The sequence below is a fragment of the Gobio gobio genome, assembly GCF_949357685.1.
Source record: "Gobio gobio genome assembly, chromosome: 16".
In the NCBI taxonomy this organism is placed as follows: Eukaryota; Metazoa; Chordata; class Actinopteri; order Cypriniformes; family Gobionidae; genus Gobio; species Gobio gobio.
Window position 1 is genome coordinate 11496017 of NC_137109.1, and position 26645 is coordinate 11522661.

General features: G+C 39.9%; 1 protein-coding gene across 2 annotated transcripts in view; it reads right to left on the reverse strand.

Annotated features, from left to right (window-relative positions):
• Positions 1–26645, reverse strand: part of ndst1a (N-deacetylase/N-sulfotransferase (heparan glucosaminyl) 1a) — a 61764-nt gene that overhangs the window by 20212 nt on the left and 14907 nt on the right. For both annotated transcript variants that reach the window (XR_013818157.1, XM_079838727.1), the window contains exons 2-7: positions 10101–10925; positions 2877–3005; positions 2458–2802; positions 1040–1127; positions 614–768; positions 290–475 (exon numbers count right to left, since the gene is read on the reverse strand). Coding sequence is in view for 1 of the 2 variants with exons in the window: in XM_079838727.1 (XP_079694853.1) it covers positions 290–475; positions 614–768; positions 1040–1127; positions 2458–2802; positions 2877–3005; positions 10101–10616 (1419 nt within the window). In the remaining variant the exon portion in view is untranslated. The remainder of the gene's footprint in view (positions 1–289; positions 476–613; positions 769–1039; positions 1128–2457; positions 2803–2876; positions 3006–10100; positions 10926–26645) is intronic.

Consider the following 26645-nt stretch of genomic DNA (forward strand, 5'->3'; position numbering starts at 1 on the left):
AAGCACTGGAAAATACATAATACGTTTTCCTCCAAATGTTTGCAGGTCATTTGTTGTGATTGAATAATCATTAATTATTCACTCCTACTGTGATGAATAAGTGTAAAAGCTCTCTTCATAACAATGTGAAGATCTAAATATCACTGAAGGCAAAATGTGACAATCGTATGCAATTGTCAGTGTCAATTTAACAATTCAACTCTTCATCTGCTGATACATATTTCTATATGAATGACCATAATGAGTGTTTATATTAATGAGCCGAGCTCACAAACACACACACACTTACTCTGATGCCGCGGTGAATGAAGCCGCGTCTGAATCGAGCGGGTTTGAGATGTGGATACTCCTCAGTGCTGGTCACTCTGATGTCCCATACGCGCTTCCAGGCCTCGTACAGCTGGATGTGGACGGGATACACGCCGGAGTGATGAGGAGCCACTGCGTAACCCAGATGAGTCGGGATAGAGTGATCCTACAGGACGAAGTTAACCGCCACAAACACAGAATGACAGTCAGAACTGACTGATGAATAAAACACTTCAGGCCTGTGTGTGTGTGTGTGTGTGTGTGTGTGTGTGTGTGTGTGTGTGTGTGTGTGTGTGTGTTTCACCTCAGCGAAGCGTCGGTTCAGGATCATCTGCTCCGCTAACACACTCTGGTTATGGAAGCGGTGCGGCTGCATGTGACTCCACATGTGAGGAAACCACCAGAACTCATGAACATATGACAGCAGAAGATCATCACCCAGATCCTCCTCATCAGTACCTGACACACACACACACACTACCAGTCAAAAGTTTGGAATAATTATGAATTTTGAAAGAAGACTCTTCTGCTGACCAAGGCTGCATTTGTTTTATCAAAAATACAGTAAACATTGTAATATTGTGAAATATTATTACCATTTAATATACCTTTTTTTCTATTTGAATATACTGTAAAATGTAATTTATTCCAGTGATGCAAAGCTGAATTTTCAGTATCATATACATCATTAACGATTCTCAAAAGCTAATCTTGTGCAGTTTTCCCTCACCTGCATGGAAGAACTTCCCTGAGAAGCCCAGGTTAAACGTGAAGTCTGGAATCGACCTCCGCAGCTCATTCTGAGTTTCAACCAATGCCTGAAGAAACACACACACACACACACAGTTGTTCAGCAGATGTGTCTGACACCTCATCTGTCAGTATAAACAAAGTATTTTTTTCATTATCAGATGTGTGTTTACTTGATTCAAATACTCTCAGCTTCATCACACTCATCAAACACACATTTACAACTACAAACAGCATCTTTAGGTGGCAAGTAAATAAAAAGATTTCATTCAATTTTAGCAGTGAACACACACACACAAGCTTCAAATTAAGTTTCACAGCAGTTTTTGCTTCAATCTGAAGTTACAGACACAAGTGAAACATTTTTCATGTCAGATTAAAAGCGAAAATTTGCAAAAATATATATATTTTTTTCTTCTCACATACAGCGATTGCATGACTTCAATAGACATTTAATGGTGCTTTTATGCTGCATTTTTGTTAATTCTACTAGAATCTTGAAATATACATAAACATGTCTGGGGCATATACTCAAAATGAAACATTTAAATGGGGAAAAATAAGAAATTATATTTTGCATGAAGAAAATTCAGCTTTTTTAGGACCATTAAGATATTATTATTTATTATTTTCATGACAAATAGACTAATCCTTCCTCTATTTTGATTGCTGTGGTGCAAAAAAAGATATATTATTTACATCTAGTTCATGAGTAATTACAATAATTAATTACATAATTCAAATCATTTTTTTTATTTATTTAAATAAATCAAAACAAAACACTTAATAAAAATATTTTTGTTGTTGTTTACCTGCATGTCATTTGACCATTAACTCTCATCAAAGAACCTTGAACAATTATTGAAATATTAATTTAAAAATCTTCAAATCAATATTTGAGCTCAAAGGTGTTTGTCTGAAGAAGAAAAAATTGAGTTTGGTAATCCCTGATTTATACTATAAAGTACAATATGTATTTATGATGGAGGCATCTGCTTTTAATCTATGCTGATCAAATAAATAATACTGTATTCATCATTTTAACTTTAATATAGTAAACATGACTAATGGGTAAATGTGTTTAATTGTCATCAAAACAATGTCACAATGCAAAATAAATAAATAAATAAAATTGGACTGTCCAAAAAAACAAGCCTCATTTTCTTTATACCAAATTTTATCTTTTATTTTTCCGTGAATTATGATCTTGACATATTTCCATAAGATTGTTCCAGATATCTGTTTTTGTGTTGTGAAAAAACATAAAAAAAGAAGCCACTGTATAATATTTAGCTTTAGATTCCAGCTGTAATTTGGCTTGTGATTACCCAAATCCATTCTCTCTACTTTTCTAATAATATTGGCAAAAATCCGAAACAATCAATCTCTTTAACGTACCTTCACATCCGCCACCTTCATCCTGGTCCCTTCCTTGCCCACAAATATATCATCGATGTCCACCAGTATGAAGCGGTCCAGAGACAGAGACAGTCTCTTTGCGGTGAGGAAGGACACGGCATCCACAAACACCAGCTTGTGAAGCCAGAAGGAGAGGTTGTGTCCGAACAGGACCCTCTGGATCCCGTCGTGCAGCCCGAGATCTTGCACCACGGAGGTGTGCAGAAGAGCACCGAGCCTGACGCTCTCCGCCAAACGGGTTTTCGCCAGCAGAACCGGCTCGTAGGTGGAGTGATTGGACTGGAAGACGGTCCAATCGTCCCCGGGAAGAGGACCGCTAACCACCTGAGACAGAGACACAGAGAACGCTTTATTTGGAAGTTAAACTTCTCCTGAAGAGCGTTAAAACCTCATCTGACCTGCTGTGCTCGTGTGACATGAAGCAGAGGTGATTTAGGGTTGACAGTGCAGTCCTTCAGTCCCAGGTTGGAGTGCAGGAACAGAGGGAATCCTTTCAGCTGCGCACTCAACAGACTGTTCTCATTGGCCTAACAGGACAGACAGGAAGTGACATCAGATGATCTGATATACATGTTGCGTTCCATCCAAATTCAGATGCGGGATATTCATACATGCCATCTCCGACCACCATTGCAAGAGGCTCAGAAAAGAACATTATAAAATCAAGAAATAATACTTTTGCTAGTTGTATATATACACAGTGGTGGCCAAAATTATTAGAACACTTGGCATCTGGGAGTCGTCTTATTGGGCCTTGATTTATTTTCCAAGAGGACAATGCCCCGAATCATTCTTCTAACTACCTGTGATAGCAGGAATCTGCTGGAACATTGAAAATGATGGACAGGCCCCCTCAAAGTCCGTACCACAACCCCATCGAGCACATTAAGGGCGAGTTGGAAAATAAACTGGACAGATCTATTGTACATTCACAGGAAAGCCTTTTGGCTTCAGTTGCAGATGCATGTGATAACATTAGTGTTGAAGTTCTCCGAGGAAATATATTGACACTACGCCAGAGAGATGTGCAGCTGTAATTGATGCAAAAGGTGGACATCCCAAATATTAAAGTTAAAAGTGGATACAAACAGTACAACTCACTTCATCTGATATTTGATGGTCAGAGCAACCATCTGCATGTTTACTGAACATTATGAAATGAAATCATGTTTTGGAGACAAAAAAAGGTCAATATTTTCAGATCTGTCAGGTTCCAATAATTTTGGCATGCAGGAATGCAACAATACAGTTAGTCCACGGTTCAATACATACCTCGGTTTTTAACCACGGTTTTCGGTTCGGTTCGGTTCTGATGGCTTTTCACAAGTGTTTTTTGCTATTCTATTCTTAGGCAACAGGAACAGCAAGAGGTTAAAGAGAAAAAAAATACAATTTTTTTATTGCTTTATTTTTTTAAAGGGGTGGTAAAACACATTCTTTTGAAGGCTTGACTGTGTTTGTGGGGTGCACTGTAACATGTGTTCATGCTTCGTTTTAAAAAAAATTGCCTTATTTTTCATATATTTGACCTTTATTCTACACTGCTCTGTCCCTCCTTGTAAAACGGTCTGATGCTTTCCGGGTTGTATGAAGCCAGTCCCTCAAAAATACGCGATGGGCTCAGATTGGTTAGCTGGCCCAGTGTGTTGTGATTCGCTAAACGCCTAGTGCACGTATGTCGGAAACGTCACGCCCCTTACCTTTATCGGAGGCTGTGCTTTGGTCAGTGTTAGAAACAACGGCGTCAATAAAACCATACCAATCTGAGCCCGAATCAGACCCAGAACATTTGAGTGAAGATGATCGAGCAGAACCTGTTCAGTCCTCAAGAGTAAAGACTGCGGATCTATAATGATCGCTACTGAATGGCACTTTAACTTTTGTATTTTTAGAACGATTATAGCCAAATATCTGTCACAAGAACTAACCCAAAACAAACACTAAGCACTGGCTTAAACTAGTAAGTTAGCCAAATCACACACAGAAGCATGTTTAGCATGCCTGTAGATAAACAATACATAAAAGCTCTAATCAAAGAATCATTTACACTAATGCCAGGTTCGCTGTTGAGATTTTAACGTTAGTGTTTGTAACGATAGGTGTTCGTCGGATAACGTTAAGTATGAATGAGCATTTAACAGACTGGTTTGCAGAACAGTGTTGTCATCTGTTTACTTCCTTGCTACAACCTATTACAGGAAAACACATCGATGAAAAATAAATCAGACTTACAGGTTGTGGCCCGTGAACAGCTTCTGTTTGTAAATCCAGCTTTCAGGACAAGCCGTTGTGCATATCCTGTATTGAACTCGCGAAGTTTGTGGAAGTTTGTGTTGTCCTCCGTGAAATGTGCAGCGCGCGCGTCATGCATCCACGCACCGGCAGTGTTTTTTTCACGCAGCTGACGTTGTGCAAATCTGGCATTGAAATCGCGAAGACGGTGGATGTTTTCCTCTGTTAGATGTGCTTAGATGTTAGATCTCCTCTGCAGGGAGCCCTGCGCGCGCCTGATTCCCCGCTGACTCAAACACACGTGCATATAACATGCTGTATGTTAAACGCTCTGCAACGCACCCCCGTCCCTATGAAGGCTGAGCAGAGCAAGTGCCCCAGACCTGCAAACCGGATGAAAATAACAGCGTTTCCTTGGCATCGCGGCAACAACACTCCAGCCTAACTATACCACAACAGCGCCGCGATACAAAATAGCCTCACCCCCCCTTATTTCATATTCTCGGAGGAGGGGTTTATGTAAATATTGGGCCTGGTGATGTCAGCAAAACCTGGGTGAATGTGTAGTAGTCCCTAGCGGCCGTTTGCTGTAGTTCTTAGAAACTGATTTCTTTAAAAGCAAATATCTCCCTTTGCTTTAAACTTTGAACGTTGTAACTTTGCAGATGTTGTTTATGCTCAAGCAGCAACATTACACGTTAGCTAAAGTTAGAATAGTGAAATCGTGGTTTACCACCCCTTTAATAGAATTGACCTATCGGTAAGCCCCGCCCCCTTTAGTTACTGTTGCTAACTCGGACAAACAAACGTAGTTGCTATATCTTAGAAGGACAGCTGTCAGTGTGAAAACCTTATCCCAAGATGTTTTTAGACACAGAATGTAGCGTATATCCCGTCCGAATGATGGCCAAACTTTACTGATGGTTTATCAAGTTTATTATGTCCTTTTTCACTCCATAAAATCATCGTAAGAGCTGAACAAACAAATCATAAGAAGTGCGCATTAACGTCTCATTCATTCACAAACTATCTCTCTCCGTTGCATTACCATTAAAGCTACACAGTGTGATATTTTCCCCCATCTAGTGGTGAAAAGGTATTTGACCATCCAGTGAATATTAGTTTCTGTTCCTCTCAATTCCGATTTCATTTGAACTCCTACGGTGGCCGATTTAGTCCAAGATTAACATGGCTTCCAGTTCGACCTCGTCCACATTCGACGCGGTGCCATCGAGTGTTAAAACGCGAAAGGCGAAGCTTGAATTTACGGGGATGTCCCTCTTTGGCTAATGTACTTTCAAGATGGAGGGGCAACATGGCGACCCGCATTCGAACCCCTCACCCGTATGTATTTTCAATGGCATATTATAAACTTACGAGAATACTTTATTACTTGAAAGAAGTAAATATACATTAAAGAGCACATATATTTTTGAAAGAACTAAGTGTTTTTAGCTAAGAATAAACTAAAAAAGTTACAGTGTAGCTTTAACATACACAGCAAATTACACAAAAACACTCATACAACTAACAGTAAACAAACATATACACAGACTGTATGCCTTTTCGAGGGTGCAGAGTGCGAGCTCTTCCTTTCACTACTCTAAAAAAAAAGGTTCTATATGGCACCAAACATGGTTCTTGGCTCGTAATCATAGGGGAACCTTTTTTAGTGCTATATAGCACCAATTTTGGTGCTTCAGTGGTTCTTCAGCGGTTCTTCAGAGGTTCTTCAGAGGTTCTTCAGCGGTTCTTCAGAGGTTCTTCGACTAAGGTGCTATATAGAACCTTTTTTTTTTTTTAGAGTGTACCCATAGACTAATGTACCCATAGACTTTTAGACTAATACCCATCAAAATAGGAGTCCTCCTTAGTAGGACAGATAATGTAGACCTTAAACATATCTAAAATTAAATTAATTTACATATAACCAGTTTAATATGGAGAGGCACTGAAATGTAGACCTTCATGTTTTTGATCTACAGTGTTACATGACGTGAGAACAGTTACGTTAGTTATTTCGGTTTGTATGTTAGCAGGGACTTTAATCGTAACTTAACGAGAGTATGACAAACAGAAAATCCTCTTAGGATACCTGGAATCCGTGTTACAGTACCTCAGGCACGACGTTTTAGCATTTTTGTAGCATAAACACCATCAAACCGATGAGAGCTTCGGATTTTCCAATGCATCTCTATGGCGCTGACACCTAAAGATGTCAGAGTTCCGGTCCCAGCACAACTGATACTCAACTGCTATTGGCTCATCTGCGTTCAAGGGGAGGGGCTTACCGATAGGTCAATTAAATAATAATACTTAAACTTAGAAATTTACTTAAAAAAAAACCCATGTACACATTCCTAGTCTATTGTATAATATAAAATAAATATAAAGATTTACACTGGCAGCTCAGAGCTGTACAGCAGCATTTAAGTATGAAATTGAACGAATAAATGTACAAATAAAACACTACATAGACTTCACTATAAAATATACATTGATTCTTATTAAAGCTACTGTATTAGTTTTTCAGTCAAGAGCAATGAGTGATTTTTTCTTTGTCACTATAGGCTGCGCTGCTGTCAATTTAAGACCTGCGTGCATCTAATATACAGACGGACGCCGATTTTACTTTCACTTTAGACATAACCGACTGTGTTTATGTTAACCTTGTGTGTATTTGACAGTATTTGCGCAGTAAGACGACTACTTAGTCCAGTAATCACGCGTTTGACAGGCTTTTAGTGCGCGCGCTCGGAAAAGCACGTGCATAAGCACACGAATGAAATGTTTAACCGGCAAGGCTTTAAAACACATGCAAATAATGAACTTTCGTGATTGTGAATAACTATAGTGTTCCGTGAGTATAACTAGTCTGTACCACTAACGTGTGATGTGAATGTATGTCGCGTTGTTCAGTAAACTGGGATGGAGGCAAATTATAGAATTTATAGAAAAATAATTAATTAAATGCAAAACCGGAAAAAACGCAATTCACAAGCGCGTATTGAACCGTGAATGCCGTACCGAACGGTTCAATATAATATATAGATAATTGTGGCATTCCTAGTGTATATATATATATATATATATATAAAAACTTGAGCTCTTTTGTGTGATGTACAATAAACTTAATTAAACTCATCAGTAAAGTTTTGGCCATCATTCGGACGGGGTCCTCTACAATATGCTTGAATTAAAATATGTGGATAAAAGTAAGATGATAATAACATAAGTTATAACTATAATTAAACTAAACTATACCTTTTCTGTCTCCATGCAGCAGATATTCTCTGGCTCTGAAGGCATCATTGTCCGACTCCGGTTTGAACATATAGGGCTGAACACTGCTACTGACAGTTTCTGACATTTTTAGTGCGTGAGATTGTCCTGTTTTGTTGTTGCAGGCTCAGCTCATTTGCATTTAAAGGGACCCACACACACAAAAAAGCATGTTTTTATCCCGACCCCAAAAAGTGGCAATTTTAACATGCTATAAAAAAATTATCTGTGGGATATTTTGAGCTAAAACTTCACATGCACTCTCTGGGGACATCAGAGACTTATTTGGCATCTTGAAAAAAGGGGCATAATAGGTACCCTTTAAAGGGTAACTAAACCCCTGCTCAGAGCTTAACTCCACCCACTGGCAATTTTCAAAAAATGCTGGAAAAGTGGGCAGAGCCCGGCGGACACAGAGGGGACGAACCGAGGGCGGGGCTGAGCGGAGGGTGTGCACCTGAGACCCGCAGGGACGGGTTGATTGACAGCTGTCAGACTCGCGAGTCGCAAAGATGGAGAATGACTGGAGTGACGCCAGCTTTGCAACAGAGCGGTCATTTCTCCTACCTTCACCTGAAGTGGAGGAGGGTGGATTGTCTGTAGACATAAACCCGGAGCCTTATCAATGCGAGCCGCTGCTCAAACTGCGTTAACTCCCGATGCCGACGATGCTAGTGAAGCAGCCGCGCAAGAGAACCGACCTAATCTATCTGCGTCCGCGGCAACCACTTGTGTGTCAGGGTTTGAAAGCGCGTCTCATGTATGAAAATTATCTGTACACATGACGGGCGGCAATAAAATCGCAAGAAAAGCCTGACGTGTACTGACAACTTCATTATTTAACCGTATTTTCTTCAATACAATGTTAAAGCATGTGTCAAGTGAGTTTCATTCATAATGTTTCCACTTCATGTAATATAACCGTTCATACTGGAGTAAAGCCGTTCTCATCATGTGATTGGGGGAAACATTTCTGAGGGCGTGGTGAGCTCGTGCCAGGGGCGCGGATAGTGAGCCGTTGGAGGTACCATCCTACGTCACGATGTACCACAACGTCCAATAGGAAAATTCAACTGCAGTAGCCACCGTTCAACCTTAAGAGGGCAGCACTTTGGCGGTTTTACACCATATTTTATAGAATTAAAACACTTTATACTCAAATGTCAAAACATTTACTCGAATCAATGAACAGCATTAATAAAGCCCCGGTATTACAGATCATTAACTAAAAAAAGTTGGTTTAGGGTTTAGTTACCCTTTAAGAAACCATATCATTGCGGATAAAAACAGAAATGAATATTGCCAATCTAGAGCTAGTGTCCACCATAGACTGTAAAAAAATATGGGCGTGTGTCCGTGATGTCACCCAAAGGATTCTGAAGATCAGTTTTTATTAAGCGTAAACTGGCCGTTGCCATCTTGGCAGCGCGTCACTCCCGGATAACAGAAAATGGGCAAAGAGGCGGGACGTGGGCGGAGCTGAGGTGACGCGATGACTAACAGACAGCAGATAAATGGCTATCCACCTGTCACTCAAAGTGGCCACGCCCTTAATTATGCAGAACTTTAAAGCTTTATATAATGTAAACGAATGAGTTATAAAAAAAATTCACCCCCCTCACAGTTGTCAAGGAGGGCAAAATTAGCCATATAGACCAAAACCACAATTTGTACCAGGCTGTAAACATGTTTTTTTTTTTCTGCCATTTTAACATAGAGCTCCCTTCTGGAGCCTGTCCCTAGGCGGCCAGTTGACGGATTACAGTTTAAGTCACTTCCGTATTGGCTTCAAGAGAAACTGCGGGAGGTTGCCGCTTGGTGTCCACACAGCTAACATGTTTACTGTTTATTCACATTATGTGCACAAAATAGACGCTGAACACATTCAAAGTGTACAATCTGAGAATAACATTTTTTGAAGAAAATTTTGGTAGCCTATATCCTACGTCATATATCACAGATTTGTCGTGTCTGTCGCCTGTGGCTTTGAGACTATTGATTCCCTTTCTCCATGTATTATAAATTTCACTGGTTATGACAATGCACTTTTCAAGGCAGGAAGATGAAGCGTTGATGAGCGAGTGTGTGAAACTGACAGAGTCGCTTACCTTAAAGAAGCCGATAATTCCAACTCCAAACTCGATACAGTATCTGTCCAGTAATTCCCTATTCCAGGCGTCCATGTTCACGTACTTCAGGATGTTTTCATACACAATCAGCACAAAGCGGCCCCGTTGTCCGTCCGTTAACGTGGGCATGTCCCCTTTTCCGGGAGAAATTTCCATCCGGTACCGGAATCGGGCAGACTCCAGGATGGCCACGATCTCCTGGCCGAGCTGCGAATACTGACTCTCCACGAACACCAGCACAACCAGATCTGTTCGAGAGCCATCGGACGACAACGACCCGCCTTGAGCAAGGAAGGGGAGTGGTCTAGAAGAGGTCACGTAGAGGTCATCAGCTGCATGTCCTGCTGTGACTGACGGTTCGAGCTCTCGTTTGACAGCGAACAGGAAGTAGGAAGAGAGGAAGACGCTGAGAATGCAGAGGAGGAAGAGGAAGAAGAAGCTGGTCTGTAGCGGCACCTGGCGAACGAGACGGCGCAGGCGGAGCACGCCTGGCATCACACAAATAAACCAAAGAACAGCTAAAAGAAGGAAAACTGAAGTTCAATCTACATGTTCACGTTCTTTTGGGGATGTAAAACGAGTGGAACACAGAAATGTCTCTGCTTCTATGTGACCATTGCTGAGGTGGATAGAGGGGGCGGTGATCTATACTGTAGTAGACGTTTCATCTGTCCATCATCAGACCGGCTCCGCCCTCTTGCTCAATCTGACACTCTTGATTGGTCACAGGCAGCTGACGGGGTCCGCCTCTGCTGTGATTGACAGATAATCATTGCTACGGTATCCCAGTGGACACCTGCACACCTGAAAGAAACGAACATGATTAGTCAGGATAAAATGTTTAAAAAGAAAGAATCATAATCTGGAATACTTGACTGTGATTGGTCAAAAAACAGCCATAAAAGGGGAAAACTGATTTTTGTGTGTCCTCACAGATGAGGAAGATTATTCAATTGAAGAAGAGAAATCTAGTGTGTGTTTGTGTGTGTGTTCTGCTCAGTAATACTAACCTCAAACACACACACACACACACACACACACACACACACTTCTGGTGACAATGACACAGCGCTCAGGGCATGAGGAGGAATATCAAAGTCAGATTAGAGACAGCGAGTTCAGACACACGCAGCAGGAGAGAAGCGGTTCTGGACGGCGGTGGGTTGCTGTGGCTTGATGGGTTTGTTCTCAGCAGGTTTCAGAAACTATTTGGGCTGAATTTGCATAGATTTCACACCGTCTTTGGACGGGACGTGCTTCAACAGGGGTTGTGAAACTGTGTCCTGATTCTCAGCGGGGTTAAAAATACACATCAGATTCATCCACAAATTCAGAGAGAAGTTTTAGCTGCAGTCAGTCGATGAAAACAAATGATCAAGATGCACAACAAAGCTGCACGTCAATGGGTGAACATGATAAGAAACAAAAGGTGGTTTGAATTAGCTGGCCATAAGCTGCTCAAAACAAATAAATACTCACTGGAATAAATAAATTTATATAATATTTAAGTAAATAATTTTATTGAAGAACGACTGGGTGTATAAAACAAGTCTGTGTGTTTCATCAACCGAGGTGATTATACCTCGACATAACCTGCCCATCCAGTTATGTTGATTATAAAGAGAGTAATTAATGTTTGATGTGTTGCAACTCGCCACACATGTCTGATGTAGACTAGAAGTCTATAATAATTCAGTTTGATAAAAACTGCACCCGAGTAAGTGTGCTTAGAGTTACTAAAGAAAGAGCAACTCTGAAGATTTTAGTTTGTAGTTGAATTTAATCAATAAAAAATTACCAGCAAAATCCAACCGAAAAAAACCCGAACATTTCACAATCACATACGTTAACTATATTAGTAAACATGTACTAACAATGAACAAAATACATCTAAAGCATTTATTCATCTTAATTAATGGCAATTTCATAATTTAAAGGATTAGTTCACTTCAAAATGAAAGCAAGATGTTCATGTCAAATCCAAGATGTTCATGTCTTTCTTTCTTCAGTCGAAAAAAAAGTATGTTTTTGAGGAAAACATTCCAGGATTTTTCTCCACATCATAGACTTCCATGGCAACCAAAATGTTGAAGGTCCAAATCAATGCAGTTTCAAAGGGCTTCGAAGGGCTTCAGAGGCTCTGCGCGATCCCAGGCGAGGAATAGGGTCTTATCTAGCGAAAAATTTAAAAAGTCTATACTTTTTCACCTAAATTGCTCATCTTGCGCTGCTCTGCGGCGCACCAGTGATTACATAATCACGTTGGAAAGGTCACGCTAGACGTAGGCAGAAGTACTGCCCCCGTGTTTACGAAGCGCTCGTGCGAAGACTAATACAAACATCCTTTAGCTTAAAAAGTTATAACAACGATGTCGGACGATTTTGAAGTTGAAGATGGAGAGGTTATTTTTGTTGTAAAGGGCATTTATATTAGTCCTCACACGTTCGCTTGGGACAGTACTTCCACCTTCGTGTAGCGTGACCTTTCCGACGTGATTACGCAATCCGTGGCACAACGCAGAGCAGCGCAAGAAGAGCAATTTAGGTTAAAAAGTATATACACTTTTTATTTTATTTTTTTGGAAAATGACTGATGGTTTCGCTAGATAAGCGAAACCCTATTCCTAGTCTGGGATCACGCAGAGCCTCTGAACCCCTTACTTTGAAACTGCATTGATTTGGACCCTCAACATTTTGCTTGCGTTTACATGGAGCACTGTAATTGGTTTAAAAGTCCAATCCGAATGAAAATGCTCCATATAAACACCTAAATTGGAATAGAAATGCACAAACTACATGAAATTGTAATCGGTTTAAGAGGGGTGGGATAAACCTTTTCATGAACCGTTCAAACGAAAAATTACACCATGTAAACGACCTGATCCGATTTCTTTGAGTGTACATCTTTCTGTGACGTGATATACAGCGCGCCTCCACAACTGAAGAGCGTGCGCCACGCTCACACCAGGGACAAGAGAGGAATGCACATTTTTCTGAGGTATTAAACTTTTTATTTCGTAACAAGTTATGAACATAATGTCGGAATAATGACACAAACATAGCCTGGCTACACCATCTCATCTTGACAGTGTTTGCCCTAGGCTTCACTGCACCTGACAGAAGAATTCATTTTTCTGAGGTGATTCTTACACTTTACAACGAATAATAAATAGCTTTTATAAAACTGTATAAGTCCTGGTGGCCGTTGAGAGTTGCCATGGCAAAGGGGAACATTCAAGCTGCTGGAGACATTTCTCTCTGTTTCTCGTAAGTTATATAAAAAAAGTAACTTACTGCATGTCCGCCCTCAGAAAAATAAATAAATATAAAAAATACCAACACAGAACTATTGATCCACGAACGTTGCAGTTACTATAACTGGCAACGTTACGAATCTGATGCGGCAGACAAACAGTGTCTGAAAGTGATTGAAAGTCAGCACATGTAAACACCAAATCGGTTTAGATAAAGTCTCATGTAAACGGTCCACCGAATCTTTCAATCGGAATGACAAAAAAGTGTGCATGTAAACGTGGCCATTGAAGTCCATTATATGGAGAAAAATTATTGAATGTTTGCCTCAAAAAACGTAATTTCTTTTACACTGAAGAAAGAAAGACATGAACACCTTGGATGAGATGGGGGTGAGTAAAATATCAGGAAATTTTCATTTTCACAACTAATCCTTTAATAACGCTTTATCAAAATCAAAAGTTGTGTCTGTTAATATTATTTAATGTCCCCGAGCTGACAGTTGTTCACAGTTAGTTATTATTAGTTAATGCATTCACTAACATTAACTAATGGGACCTTATTTCTAAAGTGTTACCAAATAAATTGTGTGAACACGCATAAAAAAAAAAAATTTGGGCTTCACAATTAAATTAATACTTCAGTTAGGTGAAACCAATCACTGACATGTTTACTTAAAAAGTATTTTAATGTAAATTACATAGATAAATTATGATTTTTCTCATTCTGACTGATAGAAGGGGAAAGATACAAGCGCACACACACACAGAGCAGATCTGAGCAGAAGTTGTTTGGGGTTTGTTCTCATTTTGCAGCACTTGCATGGGTCGAACTCACAGAACGTCCCCACTGGGCCTTTGATGTGAGTGTGTGAGTTTGAGAAGCGTTGTTGGAGCCGCTGGCAGGAGAATGCATTTGATATATGAGTGTAGCAACAAAAGCAGCGCTAGGACTCTGGAACGGGTCGGCCCATTGTGAGAGGGGCCAGCCGAACCCTCGGGTCACCAGGAATCCTCACGCAGCCTCACACTGACACTAACAAACGACGCTCCGTAGCAACCGATAGCTCTCCATGGAAATGCTGCATGAAGGCCGTGGAAACGGTGTGACAGAATGGAGACCCTTGCTGGGACTGCCGGACTCAATCGACCTGGATTCAACCAGAGTTCACGGCGGGATTCTGATGAAACCTGAGCAGAAATCTAGAACTGCAGATGAGAAATCTATTTTAGAACTCCTGACCAGAATTCTGGAACTCACAAGGGAAATTCTATAATACATGATAAGAATTTTGAACTACATGGGCTGTTCAAAAATCTGTTTTAGATTAGTCAAAACTTAGTCAGTCCTTAGAGACACAAAAGTGGCTTAAGTTATTGTCAACTTTGACTTCTACCATGGTAAACTAAATTAAATAAATATTTAAAAACATTATGAACACCTGCCTAACTGTGCGTTCACACCACCGCCGGCGAGAGCGTCAAAGTGGCCGGAAGTCATTCATTTTCAATGGGAGCCCGGCGGCGAGCTCCGGCGAGAGCTCCATATAAACTTGAAACGTTGATGAGAGTTGAAATCAGGTCAACTTTATGGTAATGAGCTATGACGCAGCGCTGTAAACTTTGGTTCCGACCACATTAGTTCCCAAGCAAAATAGAGGAGAGGTTGATCATTGCTGGTGCGGCGGGTTTGATAAGAAGACGCGCAACATTATTTATACACCACACAAATGACTTTTAATTGGTTTATTTCGTTAGCAAACATGTAACTATAATTGTTAAGTTATTTCCATCTATCTGCTTTTTTAAAACTTTCACATTTAAATGATTTCATGAGGTTATATTATACGGTTATACCCTACCTGTGGTCAGTCAGCACAAACGCCGATCAACATGATTGTTAGCTTTGCAGCCCCTTTAAATGCAGTTTTAAAAAAGACCAAGCATTCGATCTACGTCAGAGCTGCAGCACGTCCACGAATCTTTCTACAGCGTCCATGGCAGGGCGGCCAGAGCGAAGTTTGACGCTCTCGCCGGCGGCGGTGTGAACGCACAGTAATATGCTGTTGGCCCTCAACGTGCTGTTAACTATTTCCTTCGCCAGTGTTTTTTTTAAACGTTAGCAGTCACAAAGACACACATTTTCACAAAGATTTCATGGCTTTCATAATATTTTGTTGTATGAATATGTGAACATGCAATATAACAAAAGAAAGAACAGACCTTTTTGCTTTTAAACAAAAACCCTGTTTTTATTCTAACAAAAGCTGAGAAGATCCAGATCACATTCAATATGATGATCAAAACTCAAATGGAGTAGATCGAGTCCATCAACACCCCCACAGCTTGCACGTCCTATAGCTCGTCCTGGGTTGACATTTCATTCAGTAACATTAGGCAGTTTTGATTTATATGCCGTTTAATATTGGTGATCGCGTTATTTTACATATGCATATGATTACATGTGATATCGCTCGTTTCTGCTTCTTCTTCGCATGTGTTTTGTCAGGAGTTTCAGTACTCTGTCATAAGATGTGTAATAGCGTCACCTACCGTATAACAGTGAAAACTCGGAAAGCCGGAAAATTCCGTCAATGGCAAGGAAGACCTGTTGTTCTTGCATTCACTAACATTAAAGGGTTATTTCAGCGATTTAGCATTAAGCTTTGTATCAGTAGAAACCCGGTAGTATATTCGAATGATCGTGCTTCCCCCCCTCATATCCCCCTGAGACAAAAGATTTATGTATTTTATGTCTGGGAAAAATTATTTTTTGGCCGGAGGCTAGAGACTACAGCCAGTAGTAAGAGTTAGTTCCGCATGTTTTCAACCCGCAAGCAAGTGTCAAAGCAAGTGTTTTCAATGAATTCCTATGAAGGTTAAGCTTTTTAATAGGCATGAACTGAAAACGCACCAGACTGGACACGCGTCGTGAATGACTGACAATGCAGCCGTGAATGAATGCCGGTCCGTGCTCCTTTTAGTTTCGGTTTTGAATTAGCGCCAATTCAGGGGCGGGTTGCTTGAATTGTGGGTTAATGAAAACACAACAAAACGGTACAACGACAAACTCACTTAAATAGGCGCATTTCGCTTTGAAAACAAATCTTCCGCGATCATCTGGTCTGTCGGCTCCTCACTCTCAGATGAATGAAATATGACTCCTCTTGCGTTTGTGCTGCGACACTCATTCGGCTCGTGCTGTATTGAGCAGACACATTCAGTTTTTAATTGCAGTGTCTGCTCTCTAACTGAACTAAATTACTTTATTACTATAAAAATGAAATCATTTCACATTTCTACTACATAAATGACCCAATTTAAATACACATTCATCTTTCCAGCGGTGAAGTACCCCTTTAACTAATGGGATTTTATTGGGGATCTCGTCAAGCACATTCCACAGATGCTCAAATGGACTGAGATCTGGGGAATTTGGAGGCCAGGGCAACACCTTGAACTCTTAATCATGTTCCTCAAACCATTCCTGAACAATGTGTGCAATGTGACGGTGCATTATCCTGCTCGAAGAGGCCACTTCCACCAGGGAACACCAAGGGGTGGACCTGGTCTGCAACAATGTTTAGGTACATGTCTAAGTAACATCCACATGAATGGTCGGACTCAGGGTTTCCCAGCAGAACATTCCCAAGAGCGCGACACTCCCTCCACCAGCTTGTCATCTTCCCATAGTGCAACCTGGTGCCGTCACTTTCCCAGGTAAATGGCATGGCCATCCAGGTGATATAAATAAAAACAGGACTCATACCAGGCCACCTTCTTCCACTGCTCCATAGGTTCAGTTCTGATGTTCATGTGCACATTGTAGGTGCTTTTGACGGTAAAAAGGGGTCATCATAGGCACTCTGATTATGCACACTGTTGACACATTCCTCCAATAACCATCGTTAAAATTTGAATTGCCTCAGTAGACCTTCTGTTGGCTCGGACATGACGGATAGCCTTCATGCCCTCGTGCATCGATGAGCCTTAGGTGCCCAAGTCAACTCTGACTTCACTCATGTTAAAAACAACACAGCAAAAGAGAACTCAAACTCTAAATTGTAGATCTCTTCAGAATTCTAGAATTCGCTCAACAGATTCCAAGACTGGATCCTGGACATCTGCCCACAGCTCCACACATTGTGTTCATGACATGTCATTAATGTTTTTTTATTATTATTATTTCAATACCTGTTACCCTGCAACATCTCAATTCTTCTCTCTCTTCCCATTACAAATGAAATGGAATAAACCTGTTCTTCTGAACATGACTATCTAACCCATATTCTGCCTCATGACCCCATTCTGGGAACAACATTCTGATTGTGACGGATTCCTGACATACAAGACTTTTATTATGAAGTCAGAAGTGGGTAAATGATTGAAGCAGAGCCCCAGAGAGCAGCTCGAGAGGACGAGGTCATCAGACATCAGTGGGAACCCAATCATGAGTGACAGATCCATGATGAGAAAATTAACAGTAACACCTCAGGCCATGTACGACACACCTCACACGAACACAACACGCTTAATTCAACCCCGTCGACCCACATGAAACCCCCTATTTTGCCAACACATACACACGTTTATTTTATTGGATATGCTACAGGAACAAACAGCTCAGATTCCCCTCGAGATAGCCAATGAGAGATCTGAAGGGCAGAGCGGCTGCTCATTTATCACGTTTGGCAGCTCAGGGGTTTGTGGGTTTGGTCTGAACACAATGACATACGGGAGCGAGCCGGTTCATTCAGCCCTGCATTTAGCAGCAATCGCAATCAAGAAATGTGAAATGATTTCATTTTTATAGTAATAAAGTAATTTAGTTCAGTTAGAGAGCAGACACTGCAATCAAAACTGAGAAAAAGTCAATAATCACTTCAGTTGCCTTGAGAAGGTGTGACGGCGATGGCCATGATGCTAGAGTTTGATTCTTACCCATATATTCAGTTCTCACTACATGTAGTTTACCAGATCAAGAGTTCTTTTATTGTGTATCGACAATGTGAACCTGATTTGGAACAATTGAAATTACCAAAATGTCTTCATAATACGTATTAGGGCTGGGTATTGACACTAATGTCAAGATACAGAACTTTGTTCTACAACGTAAATTACAGACACCCATTCTGAAAATGCTAATTTTGAAGCAGTTATGTTTATTATTGAAAACATATGTTGGTTCTAATCAGTAACTAGATAAGGCAGTTTATGGGTGTGAGTGTGCGTAGTTTATTAGGGCTGTTGAAATTAATTGTTGCATCACAATGCGGTCGTGGACGATTATGCATCGATGCAGTGATAGACCATAATCAATTTTAGCCTACTGACGTTTCTCTGACATCATTCATCACATATGCGCGTGCTACTCGAGCTAGCGTAAAATGGCAGAGGGAGGCTAAACACAAAAGCGAGTAATAAAAAAAATGCACACACTATTTTAACATTTACAGTGTGTGAGCGTGTGTGTGCGAGGCTGCATGCATGTGCGTGCAAGTGTGTGATATTGTAACTTAAGTATAATACTTGACCGTTTCATGCCTTTTTTTATTATTTACTATTGTTTGTTAGTTTAAATGGTCCTGTCATCTGCTGTGTTCAGACTTAAGTTGTGTTTGATGTTTGCTACATTCAGGAAGTGTACTTTCTTAAAGCAGATAAAATAAAAAGGGAGTTCATATTCAGTCCTGCTCCAGAAGGAAACACGATGCATTTCACACGATGTAAAAACTTTTTGAATTTGAAGATCAAGGTAAATTGTACTTAATTTGTCTTCCGGGAAACATGCAAGTATCTTCTGTTACTTCGGAAGGGTAGTAATACATTTAAAAAAAATTTATTTTTAAACAAAATGAGAAAAAAATTTGACCTCTTCATCCTGTTCAAAAGTTTTCAACTCCCGGCTCTTAATGCATTGCATTTCCTTCTGGAGCGTCAGTGAATGTTTGAACCTTTTTAATAGTCCCTAAATTGTCCTCAGTGTGAAAAAATGGATCTCAAAATCATACAGTCACTGCTGGAAAGGGTTCACATATGCAAAAGATGCTGGAAAACTGAAGAATTGGCAGGACCTGGAGGATTTTTCTGAAGAACATTGGGAAGTTTAACTGTTCAGGACAAACAAGGGACTCTTGAATAACCATCACAAAACAATCATCCAGGGAACGACACGCAGTATTAATAATCAATGGTTCATAAACTTTTGAACAGGGTCATTTCAATAAATTCAGCTATTTTTTGTCTTGTAGACTATATGTAAACATATTTCTTGCAAATAATCTGCAAGGTGTGTAAACTTTTGAGCAAGACTGTTTCTGACTGCTTGTATTCATTGACAAAAAATGTTGTCATGTGCAGTATCATTGAAAATTGAGGATTGCATAATAATGCATCGTGATATCGAATCGAAACGCTGACATGATAATGGTAATCGAATTGAATCATGAGACAGTAACGATTCACAGCCCTACAGTTTATGTCGTAGAGCAAAATGCTCAAGTATCAGGTCAAGTTGTTTACCCCAGACCTTATTTTACTTTACTTAAAGGGAATTTCTAATACTATTACATGCATTCTGACTTATTTACAGGATTCTCATGCTAAACATGGCCAAAATGAAAGAAAAAAAAAAAATCTGTATTTCTATGCCAAATACACTCCTTTAGGAATTTAATTTTAAGTTTCGGAAAGTTTTTTTTAGAGTATGTCCCTTTAAAGTCATAAAGGGGCGGAATTGCTTGTATGGGCATTTCTCTCGGATATGCGCATATCAACCAGAGCAAGAGTGTCAACAACGAGCTTTGTTCGGGTTAAGCTGTTATTTTGTTTTAGACCACGACAATATCACTAAAGAAGTGTGTTTCTGTTGTGAGGGAAAGATAACCTTGTTCAGCTTCCCAAAGAACCCAGCGTTAAGGAAACAGTGGATGCAGTTTTTTTTTTCCGGAGCAGCAACAGAGTTCTGCAAATGTGCTTGTTTGTTCCCGGTCATGAGTCGAAACCGCAGACGGTGAGTGAAACTGCATCAAATGTCTGTGTTTTGTTGGCAATCGGCGCGTAAGTGCATATAATGTCAACAACACGAACGTATAGTGAATCGAAAGTTATCCAGGGAGTGTGTGTGTGCTCGTGACTCTTCAGCTCCGCCCACTGCACGCCTTCACGAGTTCAGCTGTTTTCGGAAATAATTGGTACAGCGTATCTGTCTTTTATAAATATGATAAAACTAAAGACTCTTCAGAGATAAAGGATGCAATACTACTCTAAAGGTCCTCAAGATTAACATGAGATTGGCAGAAACTGTGTATGTTATGTACCCTTTTAGTAGGGATGGGCGATATGGACTAAAAAAATTATCCCGATATTTTCTAGTATTTATTGCGATAACGATATCAATGACGATAAATGTAGTATCATTCCCCATGTTTTTGGATACAAGTGAGAGCTGCATGCATTCTTGAGAGACTCAGAAAAACAAACAATGATCTAGTAAAACGTACCTGTCATCAAATAGGCTCCTATAATACATAATATATATATATATATTTTTTAAATGTAAAATTCCACACCAGCCTTTTCAGAAATGGAAAAGTTGCAGATATAATTGTCTTCTGTAAAAGTGCAGGTAATGTTTAAATAGTGCAACTGTGCTGAAAAACATCACAATACAAACAATAATAATTAAAAATCAATGACAAGTTTTAAATGTAAACCGATTCTGTATACACTCATGGTGCAAACAGTGGTAAAAATAGCAGAAACAGCTAAAGTAATTATCCCAAAAATGTATTCAGATTACAAAAAAGTTGAAAATAATGATTTAATGATAGAACTTCAGTAATTTGAGTTAATAATACCACAAATTCTTCTACTAATAAAAATAAACTGGACTAAGGAATAATGAGCTTCTGGGTTCATGAATATTAATCATGTTGTCAGCGCTCATTCAAATTGATTTGCTGAAATCAAAACACAGTAATAGGTGCACGCCAGCCAATGAGATTCCCGTTTGTGCATTCGTTTCTTCCTGTTCATGAAAGGCTGAATAATTCCAAATAAACGCCATTATTTTACAGGAAAATACAACAAAGGATATTGTTTACATGTAGCACATCAATTCTGTGTGGTATAAGACTCTCTCGCTCTCTCTTTGAGTGTGTGTGAAACACTGAGCACTCTCAGTCGCGCGCCTCACACTAGTGTTTACTGTGCGTCAAATACACTGCGTATTCATTGAGTTGAACTGAAATAGTATGCTTTACCGATCGATTGAGACAGCGCGAATCTCTTAAGCGCTCAGTCCATCTGTATGGTTCAGATTGCCCTCAGGTAGTCCCTCGTTTAGCTATTAACTCTTCCGCAGCTTCCACCATAGTTGTTTTCGGTCTGCACGTGAGATGCGGATTCAGTGCCGTCCCATCACGCGCTGCGCGTAGGACACAGAGTGCTGCGGGGGGCACCACAAGAAAATTCTCTCTCCAATCCCCGTTCAGCTATACAAAGTGATGAACGCAGCCACCGCGGCCATCATAAAGTAATAACGCTTAGGGCATCAAGAGACGGCCAGCGGCGGCACTGTGCGGATGGGTCGCGCCATCAACTAGGCTTTATCGTTATTATCGCGGGAAGACAAATTCTTATCGTGGGGAGAATTTTTACCGGTATATCGCAAACGATAAGATATCGCCCATCCCTACCTTTGAGGCTATTTTTTTTATTTTACAAATGAATAACCCCTCATTATAAAACCTAGGAAAATCTCAAGGGAACCAGGGGCAAATTAGTCTTCCGGATTTTGACATCACCCCTGCACCACTCTGCTTAAAACATAGAATTTAATTCAGGCCTCCCTAGCAACCACCTGTCAATGCCCTAGTAACCACATACAGTGAAATTACACTAGCAAGAACTTTGAAGCATCTCGATGGTAATGATCCGCATCTCAGTGAGTCCTGCGCTGGCAAACACCACACGTGCCTCAGAAAATGCCACTTTTAAATCTAATGTAAAATCTACATTTTGAATCTATATGTTTTATATTTAAAATATATCAAGCAACTCAACTTGAGTTTTACAGCAGTGCAGTAAAGCATTGGAGCTGTTTTGATCCAGCGATCTGTTGATTGATGCCGTACGTTCATCAGACAACTGTTTTCCTGGTTAATGCATCTAAAAACTGGAAGAAAATCAAACATGCACAGAAAGATAAATTCTCATGAAACATGCTATAGAGATTTGGATCTCAGGAGCAAGCGTGGTCGTGTCATGCGGGTCAGTTTTTCCACGGACTGTAGTGATTATATGTGACCTGCTCCGTCATGAACGACAGTTATGATTCATTGATTAGCGAAAGGAAATATACTAATGAGTCTAGGAGCCGAGACCACAGACTGTACGTTTGGAGTTTGATCCCACAGCAGACGGACATCAAGCACAGACCACCCCATAAATCATTAAGCAGCTGTCAGGACACATGTGACAAACACACACTCATACGTTGGGTTTCCATGTTTAATGAGGACTTTCCATAGACAATGATTTTTTTACTGTACAAACTCTATCCCCTAAACCTACCAATCACAGAAAACAACTTTGTTACATGACATGTAACAGACATTGTTACAGATCTTCAAATCAGTAGTGCTTTTAAAGGGATAGTTCACCCAAAAAATGATGATTTACCTATGATTTACTCACCCTCAAGCCATCCTAAGTGTATATGAATATTCTTCTTTCAGACAAATACAATCTGAGTTGCATTAAAGTTATATATAGTGCATCCATCCATTATAAAAGTAACACGGCTCTGGGGGGTTAATAAAGGCCTTCTGAAGCGAAGTGATGCGTTTGTGTAAGAAAAATATCCATATTTAACATGTTATAATGTAAAATATCTAGCTACCGACGGGCCGCCATCCGTATTCAACTTACGGAAAAAAATGGAACTGGGCGAGTATGACGTTGGACGAAGTGTAAGCATTTTGAACTGCGAGAGGCGCTACACTTTCTTCGTAAGTTGAATAGGGAAGGCGGTCTGGTGAAAGCTAGATATTTTTGGATGAAATTGGATGAGGCCAAATGATCTGGCAAAATTTAGCTATTTGAAATCGACAATCACCTGATGACAAAAGCTTGTCTCACTGATGAATACGCATTTGCATCAGATAACCTTAAAGGGTTAGTTCACCCAAAAATGAAAATTCTGTCATTAATTACTTACCCTCATGTCGTTGGACACCCGTCAGACCTCCGTTCATCTTCAGACACAAATGAAGATATTTTAGTGTAAATCTGATGGCTCTGAAAGGCCTCCATTGGCACAATGGCACAGTTCACTCTCAAGACCCTTAAAAGGTACTAAAGACGTCGTTACAAAGTCCATCTCACTACAGTGGTTCTACAATAACTTTATGAATCGGCGACAATAGTTTTTGTGCGCAAAAAAACCCTAAATAATGACTTACATAGTGATGACGATTTCAAAACAAAGCATCATGAAGCTTCGAAGCGTTATAAATAACTGAGCCGAATGATGATTCGGATCGCGTGTCAAACCGCCAAACTGCTGAAATTTGGCGATTCAAACCGCTGAATCGACTCAGTGATTCATAACGCTTCGAAGGTCTGACGGGTGTCGAACGACATGAGGGTAAGTAATTAATGACAGAATTTTCATTTTTGGGTGAACTAACCCTTTAAATTTCACAAAAAAATTTTTATGTTTGTCTTTCTTCAGTAACAAAATTAACAAAATAAAAAATTTGAGCTGGGAAAGTTTCTGAAATTTGGTTGATTTTGACACAGAATGACCTAAATGTTTTTGTCTGAGAACCTTTTATACACACACTTAACTGCAGATACTGAACCACTGTGTGTACAGTACAAATATTTTGAGTGTCCCTTATTCTGTCCTTTATTTTCCTATCAAGAACCACGATTGTCTCTTATTTTCTTTTCCAGAAGTTGGCAACCCTAGCCACTGGGCATGCGCATATCAATATTTAATTACAATTTAGTTACTGTATTTGCAATATTGTTTAGGGTTGGGGTAGGTGTAGGCGTTAATAAAACACAATCTGGTAAGTAGCAAATTTTTTTATTGTTATTTTATGATGAGATTTTGCCTCACTTCCGACCGTTGCTGTACCCCTTCTAGCCACAACTCTTCTTCGTTTTTAGTATATTTCTGTGGCAGAATTACAGCGCCATGTATACTAGTATACAGTTTTGAGTCGGTTTCAGTGGTTTTGTGTGTATGCAGATATTTCTAGAGACGAGGGAAACTGGCTTCGTGTGAATGTGACCTGAGACAGCTGAATTTAGCTAGCGCTTTCTAGAGAAGCTTGTCCGTTTAGGGCTACTGTAAAAAACATAATGGCGCAAAATGGTGACTTCCCTGTAAGAGGACCTGCGGTGTATGTAGATAGAAATGGCTCATTCTAAGGTAATAAAAACATAACGGTGCATTATGTAAGGTCTTTATACACCACTGAAAACATAGTTATGTATATTATATTGCATTTCTGTCAATAGATCCTCATAAATATTACACACTGCACCTTTAAAGGGTTAGTTTAAGTTAAGTTTATGTTGAAAATGAAAATTCTGTCATCATTTACTCACTTTCATGTTGTTCCAAACCCGTAAGACGAATGAAATGATGAAAAAGTCTTACGGGTTTGGAACGACATGAGGGTGAGTAATTAATGACAGAATTTTCATTTTTTGATGTACTATCCCTTTAATGTCCATGACTCGCGGTCAATCACCACAGCAATAACTAACTAAACAAAAATCTTTTAATCATGACATGCCTGATTTTTTATTTTCCAATTAAATCTGACTTGACTGACTTAAATACAAATGAACACCAGAAGAAAATAAAAACTATCCACAAAGCACTTTCCCCTAGCAAGTTCCTCCACCTAGAACAGCAGCAGCCCCACCTCAAATAAACCTATTAAACAACTTCACAACTCAAACAACACACATTTACTGAAGAATTCATTAGGGATGAAGCTACATTTAGGCCAACCAAAATATTCAGCTTAAAACGCTATTTTTGTTTTTCAGAAGAGAAAGAAAATGCAATCTAAACAGAAAGCATTACTTCAGCATTTTTGGATGAAATGAATGAATTTCAGTGCATCAGTAGAATTTATGTGTTTTAACAAAAATGCATTTTGCTTTAAAGGGGTCATGAATTGCGAAATCAACTTCCCCTTTCGCCTTAGATAAAAGGTCATGGTAATATAAGAATACCCTGTAAGTTTCAGAGCTGAAAACTTCCTTGTTAGTCAAAGAAAAGCTTCTATAGGCACCAGGCCCAGCAAACGATCAATCTCAGAATATGCCACACCTTGATGTCATCGTGTGGTTAAACACCGCCTCAACAGAAGAAGAACATCGCCTGGTTCTGTAGCCACGCCCACCGACTCCTGCCACTAACATAACACAGGCCTACATCGAGCTAAACCGGATAGAATTTCTAAACATACCACATAAGCTTCATTTGCATTCCAATATTATGAATGCATGGATGAACTTTATTTTTAATGAATATCCAGCTCACGTGGGGAAGACATTGCGCGTCTATTCCTTCATTTAACCACGGATTCGTTTGTAAACAAGAGACTGGATTTGCAGACAGGATGAAATTACATGAATGAATGGAGTAACACACTATTCTGAGTAAAAAAAATGTTTTTATATGTGATAGTATTGCATTGTTACAGATCATATTGATTATGTGTACGTGTCTAACTGAACATACCTTAGCACGCTGTCAAAGGCTGGAGAATCCTTTATGTGAGGTGTTGTTGGTTCATTGCGATTCAGGATCAGACTCGGACATGTATAGGCCAGTGCTCACAAAGCCCAACGTCCCGGGGGTATGTGTTTTTCAGACGGGCTACCAAAATGTAAGCCTTAAATAGTGAAATAACATTCCTTTGTTGATGTGCGTTGTTCACTCTCTTGACTTGATATTTGAAGGGCACGCGCGTGTGTGTGTGTGTGTGTACGGTTCGCAGTTATATTCACCTATCGGACGGGCAAAGTAACGTTAATAAAAAAAAACATTCCAATCAATCGCGAATGGATGAGAGATGAATCGTGTTTGTTTGATTTTGAAGACATTTTGCGAGCCCTGTGGGCGATTCATTCCGGATGCCGTTTCCCCACCAAGGAGCTGAAGCTCATTAAATATGCAAAGCTTATCCAATCCTAGCCGTGGGCGTTTACTTCCAAGTCTTCAGTGCGGCACGCCCAT